This window comes from Apium graveolens, chromosome 4, assembly GCF_009905375.1.
Source record: "Apium graveolens cultivar Ventura chromosome 4, ASM990537v1, whole genome shotgun sequence".
Classification (NCBI taxonomy): Eukaryota; Viridiplantae; Streptophyta; class Magnoliopsida; order Apiales; family Apiaceae; genus Apium; species Apium graveolens.
The window spans coordinates 201,529,242-201,553,494 of record NC_133650.1 but is presented as its reverse complement, the minus strand read 5'-3'; the positions used below and the strand labels follow the sequence as shown (position 1 = coordinate 201,553,494).

General features: G+C 33.1%; 2 protein-coding genes across 2 annotated transcripts; one reads left to right on the top strand and one right to left on the bottom strand.

The window, feature by feature from the left end:
* Window positions 1-8,131: 8,131 nt before the first annotated feature.
* On the bottom strand, window positions 8,132-10,234 carry LOC141720549 (protein kinase PINOID 2). Its single transcript, XM_074523027.1, has 2 exons — window positions 9,592-10,234; window positions 8,132-9,269 (listed from the first exon to the last, which is right to left on the bottom strand). The coding sequence occupies exons 1-2, from the start codon at window positions 10,167-10,169 to the stop codon at window positions 8,381-8,383; spliced, it is 1,467 nt and encodes a 488-aa protein (XP_074379128.1). The 5' UTR covers window positions 10,170-10,234; the 3' UTR covers window positions 8,132-8,380.
* An 11,354-nt stretch (window positions 10,235-21,588) lies between these two features.
* LOC141719277 (uncharacterized) lies at window positions 21,589-23,260 on the top strand. Its single transcript, XM_074521653.1, has 3 exons — window positions 21,589-21,934; window positions 22,046-22,259; window positions 22,336-23,260. Exons 1-3 carry the CDS (start codon window positions 21,589-21,591, stop codon window positions 23,258-23,260), a joined length of 1,485 nt encoding a protein of 494 aa, XP_074377754.1.
* Window positions 23,261-24,253: the final 993 nt, after the last annotated feature.

The window sequence follows — 24,253 nt, the reverse complement described above, 5'->3', positions numbered from 1 at the left end:
CTCCATTCTGCTGAGGGGTTCTAGGAGCTGAATATTGTTTGGTAATCCCTTTGTCTGTACAACATCCATTGAGAAGTGAATTCTTGAATTTTGTTCCATTATCTGACCTTATTGCTCTAACAGGGATATTAGAATCTAACTCGATCAACTTGATATGATCAATCACAACTTGTGGTGTTTCATCCTTAGAGTGAAGGAATAAAACCCACGTATACTTGGAATAGTCATCAACTATCACAACACAGTAACACTTCTTTGACATCGAAAGAACATTAACTGGTCCAAACAAATCCATGTGCCATAACTGAAGAATACCAGTTATGGAGGATGTGACAGTGCCTTTGTGACTTGCTTTCTTTGACTTTCCTTTCTGGCATGCCTCACACAGTCCTTCTGGGGATAATTCCAGTTGAGGCAGACCTCTGACCAATTCTCTCTTAACAAGAGAATTCATTGTTTTGAAATTGAGATGGGAAAGTCTCTTGTGCCATATCCAACTCTCGTTTGACGATGCCTTTGCATAGAAACAACTGACTTCGGGATTGCTTCCAGAGTTCATGTTAGCTACGAATAGATTTCCTTTCTGGATTCCCATCAATGAGGGTTGTTCACTTTTCTTATGCAGGATTTGACACTTCAGCTTGTCGAATAAAACATAGTAGCCCTTATCACAGAACTGACTGATACTAAGCATATTGTGTTCAAGTCCTTGCACAGTATATACATTATCAATGATAACATTTATCTCCAAAGGTAACCACTGGGCCAGCTTTCTCAACCATATTTAATAGCAGGGCTCTATCTCCGGTCATATGTCTTGACGATCCGCTGTCAAGAATCCACACTACCGGTTCCACCTGTTTAATGCTCTGCAATACAAATGGATTAGACCTTCTTCGGAACCCAAACTTGGTTGGGTCCGCCATACTTGTAGAATTGACCTTTATCAGGAAAAACAACATTCTTAACTTTTATGTTCTCAACTTTCTCAACGACTGGACATTTGACCTTGTACACAGCCTTAACAAATTTCTGTTTAGGCTTAGGCACAAATGTCTCCTTTCTAGCTTTAGGAGGACTAGCAGTCTTAGACCTATTATGCTTCATATTATTCACATGCTGACGAGGAGTAGTCTTATCACTAGAAACATGCTTACCATTAAAATATGTATACATCAAATTAAAAGCACAAGACATGCAATTAGGAACACCACATACTTTATGAGAGGGATTAACAACAGGAAAATTATGCATGGTAGACATGGCATTTTTGTTATCCAACTCATGTGTGTCTGAGTTAGTCTCAGTTGCTTTCACAACTTTGACTGGAACTTTCGACACACTTGGCTTGGAAACAACCTTCTCATGAGCAAGATCTTCAGCACGTATTTCTTCTTGAATAATAAAGGAGGTTTTATCAAATGGTTTAGCAATTGATTCTTTATAGAGGGGTTTATCAACACCCTTAAGCACATGTGGTACTTCCCTACCTTTAGCACATACATGAGGAGGGGAGTTTTTGCCTAATTCTCCAATAGAAACATTGTAATCAAATCCTATTCCAGATGTTTGATTAATAGCTTGCTTACTGTAGAACTCTTTATCCTTCGAACAAGAATTAAAGTAAGCTTTAACCTTAGTCTCAAGACCGGTGATCTTGTCTTTGAGAATAGTTTCGAGTTGTCTATAACAGTTAACTCTATTCTCTAGAAAAGATACTTGTTCTTTTAAATTTTCTTGATTAATGTGCATAAGTTTTAATTCATTGACCTCTTTCTCAAGGTATTTGACCTGTTGAATTAACATTTCATTATCACGACGAGCACAATCTAAGGAACCTCCTAGATGATAAACTAATTCAGCATCCGTAAATTTTACCTCTTTTCTTGATGATGAAGTATTTCCATCAATAGCCATAAGAGCAAGATTCCCAACTTCTTCATCTTCACTATCAATATCATCCCAGCTTCTTCCCTTTTCCAGGTAAGCCCTTACAGATTTACTCTTCTGATTTGAATCATAAGAGTTCTTCCTTACTTGCTTTGGCTTCCTGCATTCCGTGGTAAAGTGTCCCAACTCATTGCAGTTAAAGCATCGAATGGTGCTTCGCTCAACCATCCCTGTTTGTGTATCCACCACTGCTGGTGTTAGAGGATGAAGATCCACCTTTCTGGAATCTGTTGTAGTTGGACTTGTACTTGAACTTGGGATTCCTCTTGAATCTATATTGGAGAATCTCCTGACAATCAGGGCCATTGACTCATCTTCCAATTGCTCCAACTCTTCCAAGGAGTAAAAATCATCATCGGATTGATTTGTAGTAGGAGGATCAAATTTTGCTACTATCATATTTTCCTCAGCCTTGGAAGACTGTACCATTCTCTCGACAGTTGAGATTGTTGTTGTTGTGGTTGTTGTTGTTGTTCTTCAGCTACTAGAGCGGTAGACGTACTGACCACTCTACCTTTCCCGTAGACTTCCTTCTGCTGAATCTGCTCCAACTCATAGGTTTTTAACACACCATAGAGCCTTTCCAAAGAAATCTCAATCAGATCTCTCGCTTCTCTTATGGCAGTGATTCTATGTTCAAGATGAGTTGGCAGTGTTAAAATGAACTTTTTGTTGACCTCCCTGATTGAATAATATTTTCCATTTATGTTCAGGTTGTTGATCAATGCATTGTACCTCTCAAACACTTCAGTAATTCCTTCTCCTGGATTGGATTTAAAATGTTCATACTCAGAGGTTAGGATCTCTAACTTGTTCTCCCTAACTTCCTCTGTGCCTTCATTAATCACCTCAATAGTTTCCCAGATGTGTTTAGAATTTTTACAGTTCATCACATGTCTGTTCATCAAGGGATCAAGGGAATCAACTAAAATTAATTGAAGGTTGGCATCCAAGGAGGCTTCTTCCTTTTCAGCAGGAGAAAAATCATCAGGATCTTTTACATAGGTTCTAGCTTTGGTAATTACAACATCATCTTCTATTACCTCTGGTTCAATAACCATCGGAATTTTTGGACCCTTCTTTAACACGTCCAGATATTTGGGATTTGCAACTTGTAAGAACAAGAGCATCTTCTTCTTCCACATAATATAATTTTCTTTATCGAATAGTGGAATTTTAACGGTTCTAACTTTTTGTGAAGTCATTATGAATTTTTGAATAAATAAAAATTCAAGGAGTTGAAAAATCACAAAAGTCTAGGATCTTGATTTGTTCGTTAATCAGAAGTCTCCGATACCAATTTTTAGGTCCCAATATGTTTGTAGAAGGGGGGTTGAATACAAACTTTACCGTTTAATCAAATTTAATGCGGAATAAAAAGGTGAAACAAAATTCAAGTTAAATAAAACTATTATTAAACTTGAAAGGTGTTACAACAACGGTATCGTTTACAAGGGATTAATCTCAAATAAATTATCACAAATCTAGAATAAATTCGACATGAATTTTTTCTATTTTTGCAATAAAAAGATCAAATGCTAGAAGCAATTTGAGATTAAGTTCTAGTAATTTTGATCTGCTAGATAGTTACACAAGAACAAGAGAATGATTCCTAGTAGTTTGGATTTAACTTTAATGACTAGAAATTAATGAACTTGAAATGCAGTTGAGAGATAAAATATTTTTGCTGCTGCTGCTTCTTTTGTTCTCGAGTTGGTTGAAATGTATTGAATGATGTATGTTAATGATCTGCTGTTGTTGTCATTTATAATTCACTCAATAGAACTGAATTGAGCTGGCAAGACAATCTGTGAATTGGCAAGACAATCGGTGAGACAATCCGTTGATCTAGCAAGACAATCGGCATGACAATTGATTATACTGGTAAGACAATTGGCATGACAATTGATTGAACTGGTAAGACAATCGGCATGACAATTGATTGAACTGGCATGACTTTCGGTATGACAATTGATTGTCATAGCAGTTCAAATGATTGTCTTGCTGAATTAATATTGAATATAAATTCAAAATCAATTCTGAAAATTCATAATATTAATTTAGAATTAATTAATCAATTAATCAATTAATTAATCTTTGCAGATATAATTTATTTTCTTAATTAAATTATATGTCTTCATTAATTAATAGAGAATTAATACTACTCTTGAACAGCAACCATATTTCTGAAAATCTTCTGAAAATTATGAATCAATTCCACCACTTCAATGTTGACACTCGATGTACTGTCTGGTTCATGAGTGACTAACTTCCGTGACGTTTCTTCATGTCTTGACTTTGATAACTTGATTTTCTTCAGATTAAAACCCTGTAATTATCTGATACCCTGACAAGATCTCTGACACTTGATTAAATCCACAATCTTGATTTATATCACTGAGGCTTGATCAATTTCTTGAACTTCTTCCAGTGAATTAATTCCTCAAGTCTGTAGATGAACACTGTTTCTGAATTTTTTGACTGATGTTACTTTGTGAGATCTCTTTGACGGTAGATCCACTATTTACTCGTTACATTCTTATTTGGGTTGAGTTAAATCCTCAAATAAACAAATAGGCTATGACATATGCCTTTCAATGATCAACAGGCTCCATCAGCTCAGAATTGTAAAGAGATTGAGTGAATTCAATTCGGTGCTAGTCGTTTGTGAATCAGACTAGTGCACCAAGCGTTAGCACATCATATAAGGGATTAACTTAATCAATCAGAAGAAATCAAGCTGACACGAAAAAAGAGTGAATCAAAATAAGAAAAATGTGTGTTTTATTGAAGAAGCTAAAGAAATATTCTCTTTTGGCGCAAGTGAGAATAAAATATTTTAAGGGTTGAATATTTTCCCCTCTAGGCGCAACTGAAGTGAAATGTTCCTAAGGCATGACAGTCATCTTTATTGGTGCAAGTGTTAAGAAATTCTAAGGCAAGAACATTTTCTTCACCCTTGGCGCAAGTAATGAGAAAATTCATGGCATGGAAAGCTTCTCTCTTGGCGCAAGTAACTCTAGTTACTAAGGAAAGAGTTTCTCCTCCCTTGGCGCAAGTGAATAAATTTTTTAAGGCTTTTCCCCCTTTGGCGAAGGTAAAGAAGTCATAATCTTCCCTCTACGCGCAAGTAAATGCTTTGAATAAATTTATTGTTGCAGAAGCACAAATGATTAATGTGACTGTAATTAAGCCACGTAATTGAAATTTTGTGAAGTCTACACAAAAGAAGCGGAAGGAATTAACTTTGCTTATTATCTTCTCCAGCAACCAACTGTAAAAGTTACGAGAGCTCATTGAAGGCCATTGATTTTGAAAAGCTTGTAATTATATTGTTATGATGTTGAATTTATTATAGCTAATCTTAATCGATTATAGTATAACAACCACAAGGTTTATATTAATAAAATAATATATTTCTCGAATTGTTTTGTGCATTTCTTGATTCTATACATTGAACCAAGAACTTAAAATGTATCGAAAGAAATTTATTATAGCTAATGAAAAATGTTTGTATTTCCCGACGTTAGAATTAATTTTCCAAAAAAAATACATGTTAAAGGGTTCAAATGCGTGTCATAGCCCTTCATTCCTTCAAGAGTTGAAGTTGAACTTACTGGGCTGCTACAACTTGGGGGTTCCAGCGAGTGATTTCAGTGGATTTGTTTTGGGATTGCATGCTCAAAGTAATGTGTTTTATTCTTTGGGCTCTTTGTAGCTTCAGAATTAAGTAGGAAAATGCTGAGTTAATTGCGTCGAATTTTTTAGGCCCGTGAAGAACCGATCTGACAATTTATTAAATAACATGTATTACAGGTTTAACTAAAAAACTCAAGAGAAGCTTCGTTTTCTTTTTTCTTTGGCATCATTTCAAGTGACCACAAAATTATTCATTGGCGTATTAATTAATTAAATTCATAAATACATTTCGTTTAAAACATAAAAAGATAATCAAAAAATGATTTAACCTCTATAAATTTATGTTTAAATAATCAATTATATTAGTAGTATATTGTATGTATTACTAAATTTATTTTTTTAAATATAATTGGTTAAGTGAGTTGGATTCGGGTTAACTGAGTTGATCCATAACCCGTTTTTTTATTCGGGTCAATTTCGGGTTCAACTCGTTTTCGACACTGTATAAGGACAATTCTAGTAAAATTCTTATGGGGTTCGTGTGGGATTGTGTTCAATCTTGAGAAGCCTACTAAGCCGTGTTAAAAATTGGTGAAGTCATACAAATATTCACCGGACTATTTGAAAACTTGAGAACCTGAACCTTTGCCAACACCTGCTCTGATGTGTTTAGGTCTGATAGATTCAAAATGAATTGGAGAATTGAATGAAATGTCTTTCAAACATATGTAATGGGCGCACACTAACAACTAATTGCTATGAATTTGAATGAATAAGCAGGAGCAATGCGTGGCCTATGCATTCAGATTGTTGATAAGAAAACGTGGAATTCCTTCATTTGATGTGGATTTATCAGGAGCTCCGCACGAGTGGTGAACTAAAATTCATTCGTGTCGTCTGATATAACTCGAAACTAATTGAAATTATAGAAAATATATATAGGGAGGATAATTAGTTAATTACACATGCATAGGTGAAATCCATAGTCCATAAGTATTAAGACAAAAAGAGTTGGGAAGAAACAAGGGGGGAGGGAATTAAGAAAGAGAGATAGGAGCACAAAAGAAAAGAGAAAGGCAGTAGTGGTGGTGATGAAAGCAAGAGAGAAAAGCTAGCAATAAAGTGACCGCGTGCGAAAATGGAACTGACACACAATATATATATGCTGGCTATTACTACTAGTATATTGTGAATTATAAACCTGAGGGCCTCGGGCAGCTGGCTCACTCTGTATATGCATGCAGTATCTTCTCATTCTGCTTGCTTGGTCCTCCCCCCCCTTTCATTACACTCCTCTATACTATTATTACCATTACAATACAACAAATGTACCATTCCATTCATTTTTAATTATTACACCCCACCCCCCCCCCCCAGCTGCTTCTTTGTATTGGATTCCCTCCTTTCTACTCTCAACCAATCATATACATCTATACACACTTTGCTTTCACTAGTATTTCAGGCTTTGAATTTGCAATTCATCATCCAAATTAAATACAAACCGGAACTACAATTACTCCATGTATTCCTGTTTATAGACTTGGAACAGAGGTGGAGGCACATGGCTGTTCATGGCCTCCTAAATTCCAAATATATATATATATATATATATATATGTTTTATACGAAATCCACGTATTGAACAATATTAATCTACAAAATATTACTCATTGTGCTCCCAAAATGTGAAAAATGCCTTCTTCATAATGTATTCTGCCTCCGCCCTCAGCGAAGGTTCAAAAATTATAAAGTCCACGTAAATTTTATTTCATTGAACTTACTATAGAGCTTGTCTCAAAATAACTTTTGAATTTAACAAGAGGAAACTAACATAATCCGAAATACTCAGAAGAATATGCATAGAATATCTGAATTAAAGAAAAACAGTGATGATTACAAGAATATATTTTGGTTAATGAGCAGTATCTTGTGTTTGGCCAAAAAGAAAGGTTGAAAGTAAAAGACAATGATGAGTTTGTTTTCATTATTATTAATCAAATGTATGTGAATTGAGGAATTGAAGGAGTACCCCTGGTGATAAAAAGGGTAGAGAAAAGATTAACAAAATGTATGATTCTAGGGGCTATCTACCATTTTTATTGTTTTCCTTTCACCATCATTGAACCAAGTAATAATGGTGATCACATGAGCTGATGACCTCTTTCACAAGATAAAAGATGGGGACAATTATGACGTATCTGCTCCATTTATAGTATGTAAATATAAGTGAAAATCTTAATGATAAAACAATAAAGTTGCTACCAGTTCCATTTACTTTTTTGGGATTTGCAGCTATGAAACTCACAAGAACTGAATTATACAGTTCTTCCAAGTTCCTTCTGCTCATGTTGTTATCATTATTACCAACCTCACACAGAAGAGATAGTACTATTGTTATTACACACTTTCATGCATTTCATATGAATGATGTGATGAACAAGTAGTTACTACTATGTATAGATATGACTTGATGTGACTTCCTTATTCTGCAAGTTCATGCATGTAAAAAATTATTGAGACAAATTGCAGACTAATGCAAAATGTAAAGAAAACACATATATTCAAAATATCCAAAAGAGGTTGTTGTTAATTTGGTATTACATTATACATAAAGGTACAACTAAACAACTCTTCACACAAGGAATTGTTACAGAGGAGAAAAACTATTGATATAAGACCACACAGATCTCTTTTTGATGTCAAACAAAGCTAGGTGGTCTTAATATTTAACTATTACGTGATATGAGCTTGATATCCTATTAATCTAATACTTATATATGTATTTACAGTAATTAAAAATAGTCAAAATGATGTGGAATCTGATATGGTGCCTCTCTCTGTTTCTTGCTCAACTTAGGCACGACAGCAACTGAAGCTCCTCTGCTTTTTAGCTTTTGAACATCACTTGGAACCTCAGGTGGCCTAACAGACCTGATCAGAGCCCAATTTACACCCTCAAAGAACTCATGCCTCTTAATCTCCACTGACCCTTTTAAACTCCCTATCCTCTTCTTTGGATTCTTGATTAATAACTTGCTAATAAGATCCTGAACTTTTACGGTTTCTTCGTACTCTTTACTGGTGCTAAATCCCAGTCTAGGAAATCCCAGTGGCTGCTTTAAAATGTTGATAAGAGTTTTTTCATTGGTTTCTCCTTTGAAAGGTGTTACACCATACAGAAGCTCATACAAAAACACCCCAAAAGTCCACCAGTCCACAGCACTCCCATGGCCCTGTCCCGAAATCACCTCGGGTGCCAGGTACTCGTGAGTCCCAACGAAAGATTTTGAACGGGCATTAATTGGTTCAGCCACCAATTCAGGACTGTATTCAGTGGCAGGAGTGCCTATTTGCTCAGTGATTGTTGTGGTTTTGGTTTTCTTGGAGAAACAAGTGAGGACTGGTTGCATGGGCATTACACATTGAGGCATTGGAATTGTTATGGCACAAGAACGCACACTAGAAGTAGTATGTTTCAACACCTTGTTGTCAACTGATTGTTGATCAGGTCTTGGTCTAATGAGCTTTGGGACAACGTCACATTTAAGAGAAAGATCGAAATCTGAAAGCATAATGTGACCATCTTCGCGAACTAGCACATTTTCTGGCTTAAGATCTCTATAAACAACCCCCATCATATGCAGATACTCTAGCGCTAATAGTGTCTCCGCTGCATAAAACCTGTACAACATGTTATATCTAAGTTAACAATCAACTCCAAATCCTAGTAAAACAAAAAGATTCAAATGTAGCTAATAACTTACATATCCTTATTAAATTGAATATCTGTTGCTTAATATATTCTAAGGTTACATCACACATAAGGCTACTTTTCTATCAACTAAAATTCACTTTGTTTTTGGCCTTTAACATTAAAATTAAAGAAGTTATGTAGGGTCAAATTTCACAAAAACTCATCAACACTGGGAGGTTGAGATTAGGTCTCAGTTCTCATTTGAACACGAGCATATATAAAATTTTCGAGATATAGAAGGTAACTTACATGGCAGCGGAAATGGAAAAGCGCTTTCGGGGCTGTCGTTGGCGGGCAGCATGGAGGTCACCACCAGGACAAAACTCCATAACAAAACAAGAATAATGAGAAGCATCAAACTCAGCATACAAAGTTGGCAAAAAAGGATGATCAAGCATCCCCAAAATCTCCTTTTCCATTTCTGCCCTTTGTAACTTATTCCTTATAGCCAGAGCCTCCCTATCCACCACCTTCATGGCATAATAACACTGAGGAAACTTCAACCCGAAAACATTAACATTCCTGATCTGACAAAGGTAAACATTGCCAAGATCACCGCTACCAAGACGACGAAGAAGACGAAAGTTGTGGAGACCAACAGAGCCACCAGCTTTTTCAGCAGCACGGAGACGGTTCATGGCTTCCCAAGCAGCCTGGTTAGCTTTATGTGGCTTGAATGAGTTGGAAAATGAAGATTCAGACATGGAACTGCGGCGGCTACCGAAGCTGAGATTGGTCATCCAGCTACGGCTGGATTCGGGGACTGTAATGGAAGATGAGCTGCTGTCATAGTCGTCGGAATCATCTCGGACTAAGTTTGTTGTCATGCTGTTTGTAACATGTATCAAGAGCTGCTCTGCTCTTGTCTTTTTTATATATGAATTAGCTAGTTTTTGTGCGGGTATATTTATACACTTGTAAATTGTAATAGTATTGGATGGAACTTGAGTGTTAATATTTTAATATATAAATTAGTGTACTTGCCCCATGTCCAAGAAGATTGAAAGATTATATAATTTAATACTTTATTTAGAGCAGTTTATAAATTAGTTTTTATTTTATTGAGTATTTTTTGTCGTAGAGATACATTTATGCATATAAATTGAATTGAAATATAATAAAAAAAATATTATACAATAAACTTTATCATTTAGTTTATGATCATATATGACCCGAAAACTTAGATAATAAAGAGTCTGAAAAGAGAATATGGAAAAAAATGAAAATTAGTTTGACAACTCATGTCAAATATGTGTTGGAGTAGATTTGTAAACGTGTCGAATTCGGATTGGATTTGATTAAATTGATAGTTGTATTCATTTAAATTTTTCGGATCAAATTTGGATCGAATTGTTGTCAAATTTTCAGTAACATAATTCATATGCAATTTATTAGGGTTTTAGATTATCAGGTCAGATTCATTTAATTTGTTTGAATAAAAATATTAATTTAATATATATTTTAATTATATACTAAATTTATGCACAAATATTTATATTATAGCAAAATTTGATTTCAAAATAAAGAATTACAAAGTCTAACATCGAGTTTGAAATATTAAATATACACACGCTTCTATTTATAAATAAAACTTCGCATAAATAAAATGATAATGTAATTTGAGAAATAAATATGGAAATTCACTATATCAATGTGTGTATGTACCATTAATTAAAATAAAAAAATTGTGAATTGTAAATAAAATATTCCGTATGAAAAATAATTTATGACAAATATTGATACGGTTCACTATAATATGCTGACATAATTGTGTGTATGGGAAATTATAATATAACAAAATAATGCATAAATAAAATAACTTAAAAGAATAAAATGATACATATAAAAGTTATTTAATTTGATTTTGTGTAATTAAATAGAATTCGTATATAAAGATTATAAATATAAATTTATATAGTTTAGATCGGAATTTTATCGAGTCACATAATATAAAATTCATATCCACTTTTTAATGAATCTAATATTCATCGAATTAGATTATTATTAAATTGATTTCTTTTTTTTATACAATGCAGATCCAATTATTAAAATTAAGGTTAGATCGAAATTAATGGGATATCCCATAAATTGACAAAACTAGAGCCATGTTTTATCCTACTTGACTATTCAAATCAACCATATTCTATTCTATTCCGGTTGTTCCAGGGTGAAAAACCAGAATACCCACAATTTGGGGATAAGTGTCCAAAATAGTATTGACGAGAATATCCGACCAAAATATCCATAAAACACGTATCTTTCAGATATGTATTCGATTTTTTTAATTTTAACAAAGAACACGTATATTAGTCATATACATAGAATTAAAAATTTAAATGTTATACGCATGCATAGCATGCGCATCCTTTGCCAAATTTTTAAAAGATACTACGCATTCTCGAAATGCGTATTCTGTGGGTAGTTTGGACAGACACTTCCGCCGGTTGGTATTTTTTTTATCATAGAGAACTGGCAGCCGCTACCTTTTGTGTGCGTACTGGATAAACCCCACGTACTCACGCAATAGTCTGCAAACCACGTGAATCAAGATAAATCGCATTTAAACGACATGATCTGACTCATGAGACATAATCATAAATTTTTTTCCGTAAGATAACCAAGAGATAAGAGGATAATTATCCCTGTTTAACCAACTGAACCAACTCTTATTTTGATTAATTTAATTTTAAAAATGATGTATTTTGAGCATTGTTTCATTATCCTGCCCAAAAACTGTACCACGATAACAAATTCAATCACCTAAATATTACGTATCCTAACTTAAAATATAACTTTTAGGTTTTATTTATATAATTAGTAGACACAATTTATAGTCCAATACTCTCTCTGTTTTTTTTATTTGTCGCTTTGACTTTTGCACATATTTCAATGTGATTTGATCGGTTAGTTAGGAATATAATTTTAAAAAATTTCTTTTTGTGAATTAAAATATAAACTGTCTACTTTTATTTACAAAAAGAAAATTTTATAAATTATAATTTTAACTAGCCGGTCAAAGAACATTGAAATGTGTGCAAAAGTCAAAACGACAAATAAAGATAAACAGAGGGAGTATATTTTTCAAGAAAAAATAACGTGCATGCACGAAAAGGGCAGGATCAAGCGGGGATATCAAAATTTATTACAAAATGACAAAATACAAGTGACGATAAAAATGAAATATTATGTGATAAATTTATTGATAATATCATTGGGGTTATTACAATATTGTCCGGTCATAATTTAATACATGTGAAATGATTAAAAAAGATATTACCAAATTTGGGCGTGTATAATTTTTCTACCCAAAAAAAAACAAAATGTTAGAAGCTAAAAAATAAATGACAAAAATTAATTAAAACTACCAACAAAAAAATGGTGGGGGAGCTAGTGACCAGTGAACAGGTTCTGGCATGATATAATGAGACTGGATGATGAATTTTATTGGTATGAAATGATTTACGCAGTGATAATTACATATGATACGAATTATGTTCCAATATTTTCGCCTACATTCCCTAATCAAGGGTTAGTGACATTAATGGTTCAATTACCTTTCATAAATAAAAGTATAATAATTTACAAAAAAATATTAAAATCAAGAGGTCATCAATTGTATACAGTGACCGAGTAATTGTATAAATCTATCTTTTTACGGTCAAAAGCTTATTTAAAATCGTGACTGTTAAAAGGCACAAAAGGAGACGGTGGCTCCAAATAAAAAATAAAAGCTGGGGAGCTTTTGGTAATTTTAAATATTAAAGTTGAAACTGTGATAACAACAATCATTCACCAAAACTTCCCAAAGCCGTGTACAACATGAACCGCCCGTGCTCCATTCATATCCCACCTCCTAACTCTGTAGCCATTTACAGATCATAGATGCCAAATTATATTTATTTTTCGACAATATTTGAACACTCAATATTGTTAATGTTCGTGAGTTTTACTACGCTCCATGCATCTGATGATGTTCTTGTGTTAGGCAAAAATTTAAAAGTTCGTCGCTTGGTAGCTGGAAATGAAAAGAAAAAGAAAGAGACAGTAGTTAATAAATTGTTTCATATCTTTTTTTCTCCTTTTTTTCAGGTCCCTATCATTAACCTTTCTCTATTTGGTAATTATAACCGTCAGTTATCATTTTTATGAGCCACTTAGAAGAATTAATAATGCCCCATTATTACTCAACTAGCTTTATTATCTGTGCAAGGCACAAACTAGTTTTATTTATAAAAAAAATTGCTATTTTTTGTATACTTTTACCATATTTGCGTGTTATTTCATACCATATTATGTGATTTATGTTAGAAGGACTACTGTAACGACGAACATCCTTAAATTTATATTGTGTCGCGAATGTAAAGTTTAGAGTGCAATCTTACCATTAAAAAAAATAGTTTTTTATCAAGTCTCCGTGATTTTTTCAACTGGAGATACGAAAAATATTATCATGTTTATCAAAATATGGGGTAAAATTGTAAAATTTTTGCACGGTCGAACTCGAACTTCAAATTACTCGGCTCATAAGTTTCACGAGTCTTACCGAGCCGATAATATTTTTTAATAAAAATATATTTTTATCTAAATATTTAATATTTTATTAATATTATATATATATATATATTAGAATCGAAATCGAGCATAACATATCATATTTCGAGTTTTTGTCAATATTTGGTGAAATTTGATTCAAGTTTTCGAGCCGAACTTGAGGCTACCGGACTATTTACGACCCGAATTTCATACTTGATTTAAGATTCGGGTGAAATCGACCTCGTACTCGAGCCCGAACTTTTTTAATCAAGTTCAAGTTTGAAAGTTTTCGACTCGGCTTGGCTTAATTATACCCTTAGTTGTTGTAAAGTTGATATTTTGAAGTGATTTAATTACCCAAGTCTCAATATTTATTAAACTATTATTAAATGGTAATATATTATCAATTAGTTAATATGGTAACATAATATCAACAAGTTATTTATTTAATATTTGTAATTTTTTATAAATTAAAAAAAAAATCACGTGGTTGTACATGAGTATAAAGTTAGTATATTGTAGTGAGCTAATTACTCGAGTCTTAGAATAATTTTATTATATATCAATATTAGATTATATAGGTTTAGTCATCCAATATAAAGAAACAAATACATAACTCGGTACTTGATGTTATCAAAATATAATCAAATGAGCCTCTAGCTCAATCGATTGAAGTCACATATTTGGATGTAGGTGTTATAGGTTCAATTCTACAAGCCAATAATATTTTTCCATATTTATTCAAATAAGGGCGCAAAATATTAATTTTGAATTATATGTTTTCCCTAAAAAAATTGAATATATCGAATTTTTACGACATGAATTTCGAGTTTGAAATTTAAAGTTCGGTTGAACTCGAGTTCGTGATCGAACTCGAACATTTTTAATCGAGTACGAGCCTGGCAGTTTTCGACTCGACTCAGATTGATTATACCCTTAGTTGTTACACGAGTATAAAGTTAGTATCTCGATGTGAGTTAATTATCCGATTTTCGATAATTAATAAATTATTATTATATGGTAAGATATTATCAACAAGTTAATATGATAATATATTATTAACAAGAAGTTATTTATTGAATGTATAAATTTAAAAAGTTTATAATCCCGTTGTTGCACATGAGTGTAAAGTTATTATATTGTAATCAGCTAATTACCCAAGTCTTAGAATAATTTTATTATATATAAATATTGAATTATATAGGTATAGTCACCCAAAATAAAGAAAGAAGTATGTAACTCAATACTTGATTTTATCAAAATTTAACCAAATGAGCTTCTAGCTCAATTGGTTGAAGTCATATGTTTGTTATAAGTGTAAAGTTAGCATATTGAAATGAGTTATTCAATCAAGTCTCGAATCATTATGTTTTATATAAATATTAAAATAAATATAAAATTTAATATAAGGCAAGACACCTCGTGTAAATAAATAAGTTCTCAGTCAATACTTAATGTTATAAAAGTTTAACCAAAAGTGTCTCTAGCTCAAGTGGTTGATGTGTTTAATTTGCAAATAGTTGGCATAGGTTTGATTCCTATCAGCAACAACTATTTTTTATATTTATTAAAATACATGGGCAAAACAGTAATTTTGAATATTTATTAAAATACATGGGCAAAACAGTAATTTCGAATAAAATATTTCCCAAAAAATTTGATGTTGCAGATTATAAAGATAACAGATTTTATATAAATATTAAAATAAATATAAAATTTAATGTAAGGCAAGACACCTCGTGTAAATAAATAAGTTCTAACTCAATACTTAATGTTATAAAAGTTTAACCAAAATTGTCTCTATCTCAAGTGGTTGATGTGTTTAATTTGCAAATAGTTGGCATATGTTTGATTCCTATCAACAACTATTTTTGATATTTATTAAAATACATGGGCAAAATAGTAATTTCGAATAAAATATTTTCCTAAAACTTGATGTTGTAGTATTATCTACTATTCTTAATTCCTGCTAGTGAAGAATTCCATAAAATTACCTTTCTACCCAAAAAATTTAAAAACTTCTTCTTAACTTTTTTAAAAATAAGGGCATGTATGTAAATGAAGCATTTAAAATGGGTTAACGGATCGGGTTATAGATTATCCATGGGTAATATTCAAATTCATGGGTAAAAAATAAATCTATACCTAACAGATTATAACAAATTTTTCAATTTTCAAAACTGATCCACAATTCAAGCACATAATTTTTGCAGATTGACTCTCTTCTCACCTTCTTGATTTCATTCACCATTGATGGCTGCCAAAGGACTGCAAAGTTCTTCTTCACTCTGTTTGACTCTATGATTTTCATATAAATCATTCTATAACCTGAAGATTAATGATGAAAGAACCAATGGATGAAGAACCCAAATATCGGACACCAGGAAATCATTCAGGTAAGCAGTTCATCCTCCTTCATCGGCTATGTAGATTACATGTTCTCAATCATTTCTTTCATGAATTACAGCTTCCAAACGACCGCCTACGGCCTTGCCACTGTCTCCACCTTCATTGGAACATGGTAATATGAGTATTCTGATGTTGTTATTATACAGTGCATGTTCATCTTAGATTGTACATATCTTGTTCATGTTTACGAAATATAGATTATATATTTGTAGAATATGTTTGTTTGTTGATCTAAATCTTAACACCAGATAACAAGCGACGATTGAAACATACAACAAATCAACTATCTTCACTTTCAAAACGAAGTCTGTTTACGAAATATAGTTCTCATTCTGCAGAACATTTAATGAGCGGTATGTGTGCCTTGTAAAATTTGTTTATGTTCTGCCGCATAAGTATTCTGTGCTGAGTTTATTGAGTGTCATATTGCAAATAATTGTTTTTTACCCATGTACCAGGTTCATTAGGTTATGCGGATAAAAATGCACATATAAATACTAGTCAATCTTCTGACATTACTGAAATTCCTAAGCATGGTAATCAGGTGTTTGCAATCTACTTTTTTATTGTTTAATTTCACATGATTAAATCATGTTTGTATTCAAATATTTCCAAAAATCCTTGCTTTTTTGTGAACCAGGTTCATCAATTTTTGCAAATAAAAATGCACACGTTAATGCTAGGCAATCTGTTGTCAATACTGAAATGCCAAAGCATGGTTTGTGTTTGTATTTATTTTTTCTGTGAGATTTAAGATTATTAAATTATTATATGTGATTAAATGTACGTTCTGTTTAGTGTCTGAATTACTAAACAACCAGACAGGCGCACAGCTTTTGAAATCAAAACAACATATTTCAGTGGTAAAAAACAGAAGATCTGATGCTACATCAGATGCAACGAAGCACGGTAGACATCCATAGACAAATTTGCCCTGTCGTGTTCTACGTGTATATTACTAAATGATTCTTAAATTATTGCAGAGAATACCCATGAATCCTATTGATAAATTTACAACTGCCCATACTACTAAAAAACCGGTAGTGAACAATAATAACAAGGTTTCAACAACAGTGAATCAGTGTACGTGTATTTAAAACAACATTTTGTTGAATTATTTATTTTCATTCAATGTGTCCTGTACACATGATAAGATTCTTTGAATTTTTCCTGCAGCACAGAATCGAGTTCCACTGTCAACATTGAATCTTAATGATTTCTCACATGGTTCCAACATAAAGCGTGTCACACGTACATTTGAAGGCTTACCTCCAAATCCAATGGGTAACTTAATTAACAGCGAGTGATGCAGATCTTCCAGTGCCTCATCTAATAATTTTCAAACACCGCCCACATCGAAACTTGGTATTTATTTACATTTACTGATGTTGCAAACTGACATTTTAAGAATTTTTTGTTTTATAGTAAATAGTGACACACCAGCTAATTTGGTGAACAAACAGTTACAGGTCCAGGTAGATTTACGCCGTCACCATTGAGTGATACCACTTATACTCCTATAAATTTTGTTGCATTTAAATAAGTTAATTCATCATATGGAGATGGTCAGTCTTTACAAAAGTTATCCATTTAATAATTTCCTATATGTTTCAATTGTGATATTATTTAAAAGCATCATGAACATGCATGCAAATCATCATGTGTCGGTCAATCTGCAAGTGGAGTCCCTCCTTCATCAAGGAGGTTACAGAACGTGAACTTGCAAGGTTTAACAATGTATCCTGTGAAATTTTTGTAGTTTTAACGTGACCGGGTTTTCCGGAATTTAATCATATCTGAATTAATCATTTTAATTTGCAGATATGCCAGAATTTAGGAATGAACAAGTTCTAACTTCAAAATTCATGACACATATGGGACAAAGTAAGATTATTTTTAAACTTCCAACTACTGCAATAACCCGTTCTAACAATCCAGGTGAAATTCAGTCAATACCTTAATTTTTTTCGTATTGTGATATTGTGACTTCCGAATATTGTTGTTTTCGTAAATAATTGCAAATATACCAAAATCTGCAAATATAGATAAACCAGTTCCGAAATGCACACAACAGCTGGGACAAGATATGATTAATTTCCAACTTCCGGCATCTACAATTACAGCTTCTACAAATCCAGGTATATAATCTCATGAACGTGTAATATTTATTAAATATTACATAGAATGCAAATTCAGGTATATGATCTCATGAACGCATAATGTTATTATGTCAAAATAAATGAAATGCAGATAACACATGCCTGTCTGTGTCAAGATCAAAAAGACCTTTCAAAATTAAGCAGAACCTAAAAGATCACAATTATATTGAGTATTTTGATAATGTGGAGGTGGAGGATTATTCTGAAGGTAAACAACTAACAAATATGATGCATTGATACCGTTATCAATTTAATTAAATTTCATATATATGATCATTACCATTAATAAAAAACAGAATGAAATTCGGCGGATATGATTCTGAGGAAGAATTTGATCTTCACACTAACGGTATGATGGTAAACTGATTTCAGGCCTGCATTGACTGTAATATATTGATATTTTTTCCTTTATATTGTGTTTTTTAATAATATTTGACAGACCTATGGCAAGGATATATAGATCTTGGAAAGCCCGACAAACTTTGTCCATAATGTAAAGCCATTATGTGGAATAATGAATGAAATAACAAATCAAACAAGCATGTGTCACCAACTTTTTCTGTTTATTATCGGAATGGGCAGGTCCAGTTACCACCGGAGAAACCTACTCCTCCGTTTTTAGCTAAATTGGTATCTGGTGGAAAGAAAACTCAGTATTATAAAATAAAGATCCGGATATATAACTCACCGTTTGCTTTTACATCAATTGGAGGTAAAATTGACAATAGTATAAATAGAGGAGGAGCTCCTTACATTTTCAAGCTCTGTGATCAGAATTATCATTTGATTGGAAGCATATGCCCGACTCCTGGTGAATCTCCAAAGTTTTGTCAGTTGTACGTATATGATACTGAGAATGAAATAGAAAATAGAAAGCGAGCGGTTCCTGGCAGCGATTCTACAGATTCAGACATTGTAAAAGGTCTTCTTCTGATGCTTGATGAGAATAATCGATTGGTTAATAGTTTTCGTATGGCTAGAGACCGGTTCAAAAATAATGAACCTGAGGAAGTTGAGTTGAAATTAATTTCATGTAAAGCAGCGGATGGTAGATCTAATAATGTTAGACCTTCTAACGAGGTTGGTGCTCTGATTGTTGGTGACCTAGAAGACTCATGCGAAACCCGGGATATTATTGTTTAGACAAAAACTAAACAGCTTCAGAGGATTTTCGAGACCAGTGCCCATTTCATGCCTTTACAGTATCCTTTACTTTTCCCTCATGGTGATGAAGGAATTTACTTGAAAATTCCATTAATTGGAAAAAATGGTGGTCCACCTCTTAAAATTATTGAAGGTGATGATGATGGAGAGGAATCAAAATAGAGATGTTATGTTTCAATGCAGGAATATTATGCCTACAAACTCATGATCAGACTAACTTAAGGTACTACATTACTGTTAAAAACGTTAAAAAAATTGTCAATTTTATTATTCGATCATATAGGAATGTAAATTGATGATAGCTATATACAGATTGTAGATTGGTATTAATGCTATTTTAAAATTTATTATGTAGGATTAAAATCTCACTTGAGTGGTCATATATGGAAACAATATATTGTTGATGCATTCACCGTAGTTGAACAGTACCGCATGGAATGGATTAAATGGAATCAAAAAACTATTCGATCTGATCTATACAATTCAATATGTGACTCCTTGAGAAAAGGTGATTCTGATACAACATGCCAAGGAAAGAATGTAATTTAACCTGCTACATTCACAGTTTCTCGGAGGTATATGTCCCAGTATTTTAAAGACTCTCTTGCTATATGTCGTAGTATTGGTCATCCATCATTCTTTTTGACAATGACCTGCAACACTAAATGGCCAAAAATTCAGAGTATGCTCTAACATATGACGGGCGTTAATGTTGCAGATGCTCCTGATGTGGTTGCCCGTGTTTTTAAAATGAAGCTAGATCAATTGGTTGATTTAATAAAAAATCAAAATTACTTTGGAAAATGCACCGGACGTGAGTATTTTAATGCTTTTACAAAACAACCTATAATAGTTGATTTTACATTATAGTCTCTACTAAATTATGAATTTTTTGTAACAGTTATGTATGTGATTGAGTTCCATAAAAGAGGATTACCTCACGCTCATATGTTAATTTGGCTACATCCTGATGATCGTCCCAATACGATAGAGCAGATTGATAATTTGGTGTGTGCTGAAATCCCGCATAAGGAAACTGACCCGGACGGGTATAATGTTGTTAAAAATTACATGATATATGGGCCATTTGGACAGAATTTTTTGTATTCTCCGTGTATATCGGATGGAAAATACGGGCGTCATTTCCCAAAGAGGTATATTCAAATAAATTACATGATATGTGACCATCAGGACATACTTTTATGTATTTGCAATGAATTTTCCAAGGTTTTTTTAGAAAAAATATCATCATTATGGTAAATGTAAAAGGAGACCTAATTATATTTATGTTTAAACCAATTTTACACATAGGTACAATGGTCACACACTCTTTGATGACGGTGGATTTCCTGTTTATCGGAGGAGAAGGATGGACAAGACTATCGAGAAGAACAAGTAACAACTGGACAATCAATTTGTTGTATCTTATAATCGTGATTTGTTAGTACTCTTTTAGTGTCATATGAACCTGGAAATCTGTAACAATTCTCGCTCTTTGAAATATATATTCAAGTATTGTTTGAAGGGACATGACACAGCAACAATGATGATACGGAGAAAAAAAGGTTTTCCTTTAAATTCAGAAAAGGGTAAAACTATTGATGAGGTGAGACATTTTCTGGATGGTCGTTACATTTGTTCATCCTAAGCTGCCTAGGGATTATTAGGATATGATATTCTTTATCGGTATCCTTCCGTTGAGCGTTTGCCTGTCCATGTAGAAGGAGGTAAAAATGTTACCTTCAATGTTAATGACACTTTGGAAGAAGTAACAACTAATGCATCAAACAGGAAAAGTAAGTTAGAAGCATGGTTTGTGGCCAACAAAACTATTCCCGGTGCTCAGGATTACACTTACCAGGAGTTCCCACGAGGTTTTACTTGGCTACCTGGGCAGTCTAAGTGGAAAACGTGAAAGAGGGATTGTCATCGGAAGGTTAACAGAAGTTCATGCATCACAAGGAGATACATTTTTTTGAGAATGCTTCTTTTGCGCAATAAAGGTGCAACTTCTTTTCGTGATTTGAGAACTATTAATGGTCGAACATATAACACATATAAAGGAACATGTGAGGTACTTGGTCTCCTTAAGGATGACAATCAATGGCACTCTGTACTTCGAGAAAATGCGGAATCTGGCATGCCTTTTCAGCTTCGTTCAATGTTTGTTCATATATTGACCAACTGTCCAGTAGCAGATCCGCTTAAATTATGGACCGATAACTGGAAATTTTTGTCTGATGACATTTTGTACAACAAATGGAAGAAGTCCGGTAATGTGGAGCTCAAACTTTCCGACGCTGATTTGGAGAACTATACACTTGCAGGTAAATTTTAAATAAAATTATTCACATATCGTTTATCTCCACATTTTTTTTTCAAAATAATTAACTGCAACATAAGCATCTTAACTGGATTATTTCATGATAACATGATAGAGGTAGAAAAGCTGTTAAATGGTGTTGGCAAGTCTCTAAAAGATTTTCCAAATATGCCATATCCTGAAGATATCTACATGCATAGTACGACTAACCGGCTAATTGAGGAGGATACGGGATATGACAAGAATCAGCAATTTGAAGAGCATTCCAAAAACTTCCAGAGTTTAAATAGTGAGCAACTACAGGTGTACAATTCAGTATTCAGAAGGAGGTCTCTTTTTTGTATATGGCAGTGGCGGATGTGGAAAGACATTTCTATGGAAAACATTATGCTGTCGTTTGCGCAGTGAAGGCAAAATAGTACTTCTAGTAACATTATCCGGCATAGCTGCAACACTTCTTCTGGGTGGTAGAACATCTCACTCTCGATTTCACATCCCGCTAAAATTGGATCGATACTCTGTGGCAGGTATTAAGTACGGATCTGACATTGTTGAATTATTAAAGAATACCAGTTTAGTCATATGGGACGAAGCTCCAATGCAGCATCACCATGCTTTTGAATCTGTTGATCGCTGCTTTAGAGATATAATGGCATCAGTTCATCCTAGAAATAAGAATATTCCATTTGGCGGAATAACGGTTGTTTTTGGAGGTGATTTTCGGCAAATTTTGCCTGTTATTCCAAAGGCTTCTAGAACAGAAGTTGTGCAATCTTCTGTTATCCAGTCAAGCCTCTGGAACCATTTCAAAGTTTTTATGCTCCACCAGAATATGCGTCTAGGATGTGGTATGAATGCTGAAGAGAACCAGAAAATTGCAGAATTTGCACAATGGGTTCTTTATTTCGGCGACGGCAAGGTGGAGAATATACATCCAGATATCATTTATAAGGATCCAGAAATCATCATTCCAATGAAATATTTGGTGGGGAAGAAAACCAACGCAGTGAAAGATATTGTTGATGTCACATATCCATATTTTATGAAAAACTACACTACTGAATCATATCTCAAGGAAAGAGCCATCCTTACGCCGACAAATGAAATTGTTGATGAAGTAAATTCTCATGTTTTAAATCTAATTTCAGGTATCACGCATTCTTACCTTAGCCAAGATTCTATTGATACTGAGACAGGAAACGATGATAATGACTATGAATCTTCTTTCCTAATTGAGTATCTTAATTCAATTAATATGCCTTCCATTCTGAAGCATGATTTGAAATTAAAGGTAGGAGTTGTAGTTATGTTGATGAGGAATCTTAACTAGATAATGGGTTTGTGTAATGGTCCATGAATGGTTTTGACAAAATGTCTGAAGAACAGCGTGGAGTGCCAACTGTTAACAAGATCCCATGCAGGCACAAAGGTTCTAATACCAAGGATCGAGATGGAACCGAATGATACACACTTTCCTTTTATTTTCAAGAAGAATTCAATTCCCTCTGCAAATCTATTTCGCAATGACAATAAACAAAAGCCAAGGTCAATCACTTCAGACCGTTGGGCTTTTCTTGCCAAGACCTGCATTTTCTCACGGACAGTTGTATGTTGTCGTTTCAAGAGTCACTTCTTCAGATGGGTTGCATATTTTAATAGAAGGCGATAACGGGAAGACATGTAATTTTACTGCTAATGTAGTATTTGACGAAGTGTTTTATAATCTTCCTGTATCAATATAGCATAATTGGTATTTTGATTCCATGTAATGTAAAGTGATATAGAAATTACATTTTTCAGTTATCTTATCTTATTTTTATTGATCATAATAATTTACATGTGTATATCCTCTTACCACAATAAAAAGTATATTTATATATCCAGCTCGGGAGTCTATTTATATTTCATATATTTCTTATATTAACATAAAGAAAATTTTATTTCACATAATTCTATTTTTACAATGAGTTAGCTAAAGACGAAAAATTTAAAAATTTATTTTAATAAAAAAACACCTACAATTTTTATAAAAAAAATTGCAATAAATTTAAATTACCTGACTTTATGTATTTAGACTGATACTCATGTAAGCTATATTTTTTAGAGTAAATCAAGCTATTTAGAGGCCAATCATATGGAGCCAAAGTTGGTAAAATGATATTAAGAGGTCATGGTATATCAACTTTGAACATTGTAATTTATTGCAATAATAGACAATATAAATGTAATGTAAAACAAATCTAGATTTGAAAATATTATACAATATTTTTGTAAATGATTGATAAACACAAAGATCCGTCAAACCAAATCTCTCCATCATTAA

What these genes read in the sequence shown, in the direction of transcription:
- LOC141720549 (XM_074523027.1), bottom strand. Translation starts at nt 10,169, where the DNA reads ATGACAACAAACTTAGTCCGAGATGATTCCGACGACTATGACAGCAGC. An exon ending in TTTTCCATTTCCGCTGCCAT is followed by an intron (nt 9,270 to 9,591) that starts GTAAGTTACCTT and finishes CATGTTGTACAG; the next exon opens with GTTTTATGCAGCGGAGACAC.
- LOC141719277 (XM_074521653.1), top strand. Translation starts at nt 21,589, where the DNA reads ATGCTTCTTTTGCGCAATAAAGGTGCAACTTCTTTTCGTGATTTGAGA. An exon ending in GGAGAACTATACACTTGCAG is followed by an intron (nt 21,935 to 22,045) that starts GTAAATTTTAAA and finishes ATAACATGATAG; the next exon opens with AGGTAGAAAAGCTGTTAAAT. An exon ending in AATTCAGTATTCAGAAGGAG is followed by an intron (nt 22,260 to 22,335) that starts GTCTCTTTTTTG and finishes TCGTTTGCGCAG; the next exon opens with TGAAGGCAAAATAGTACTTC.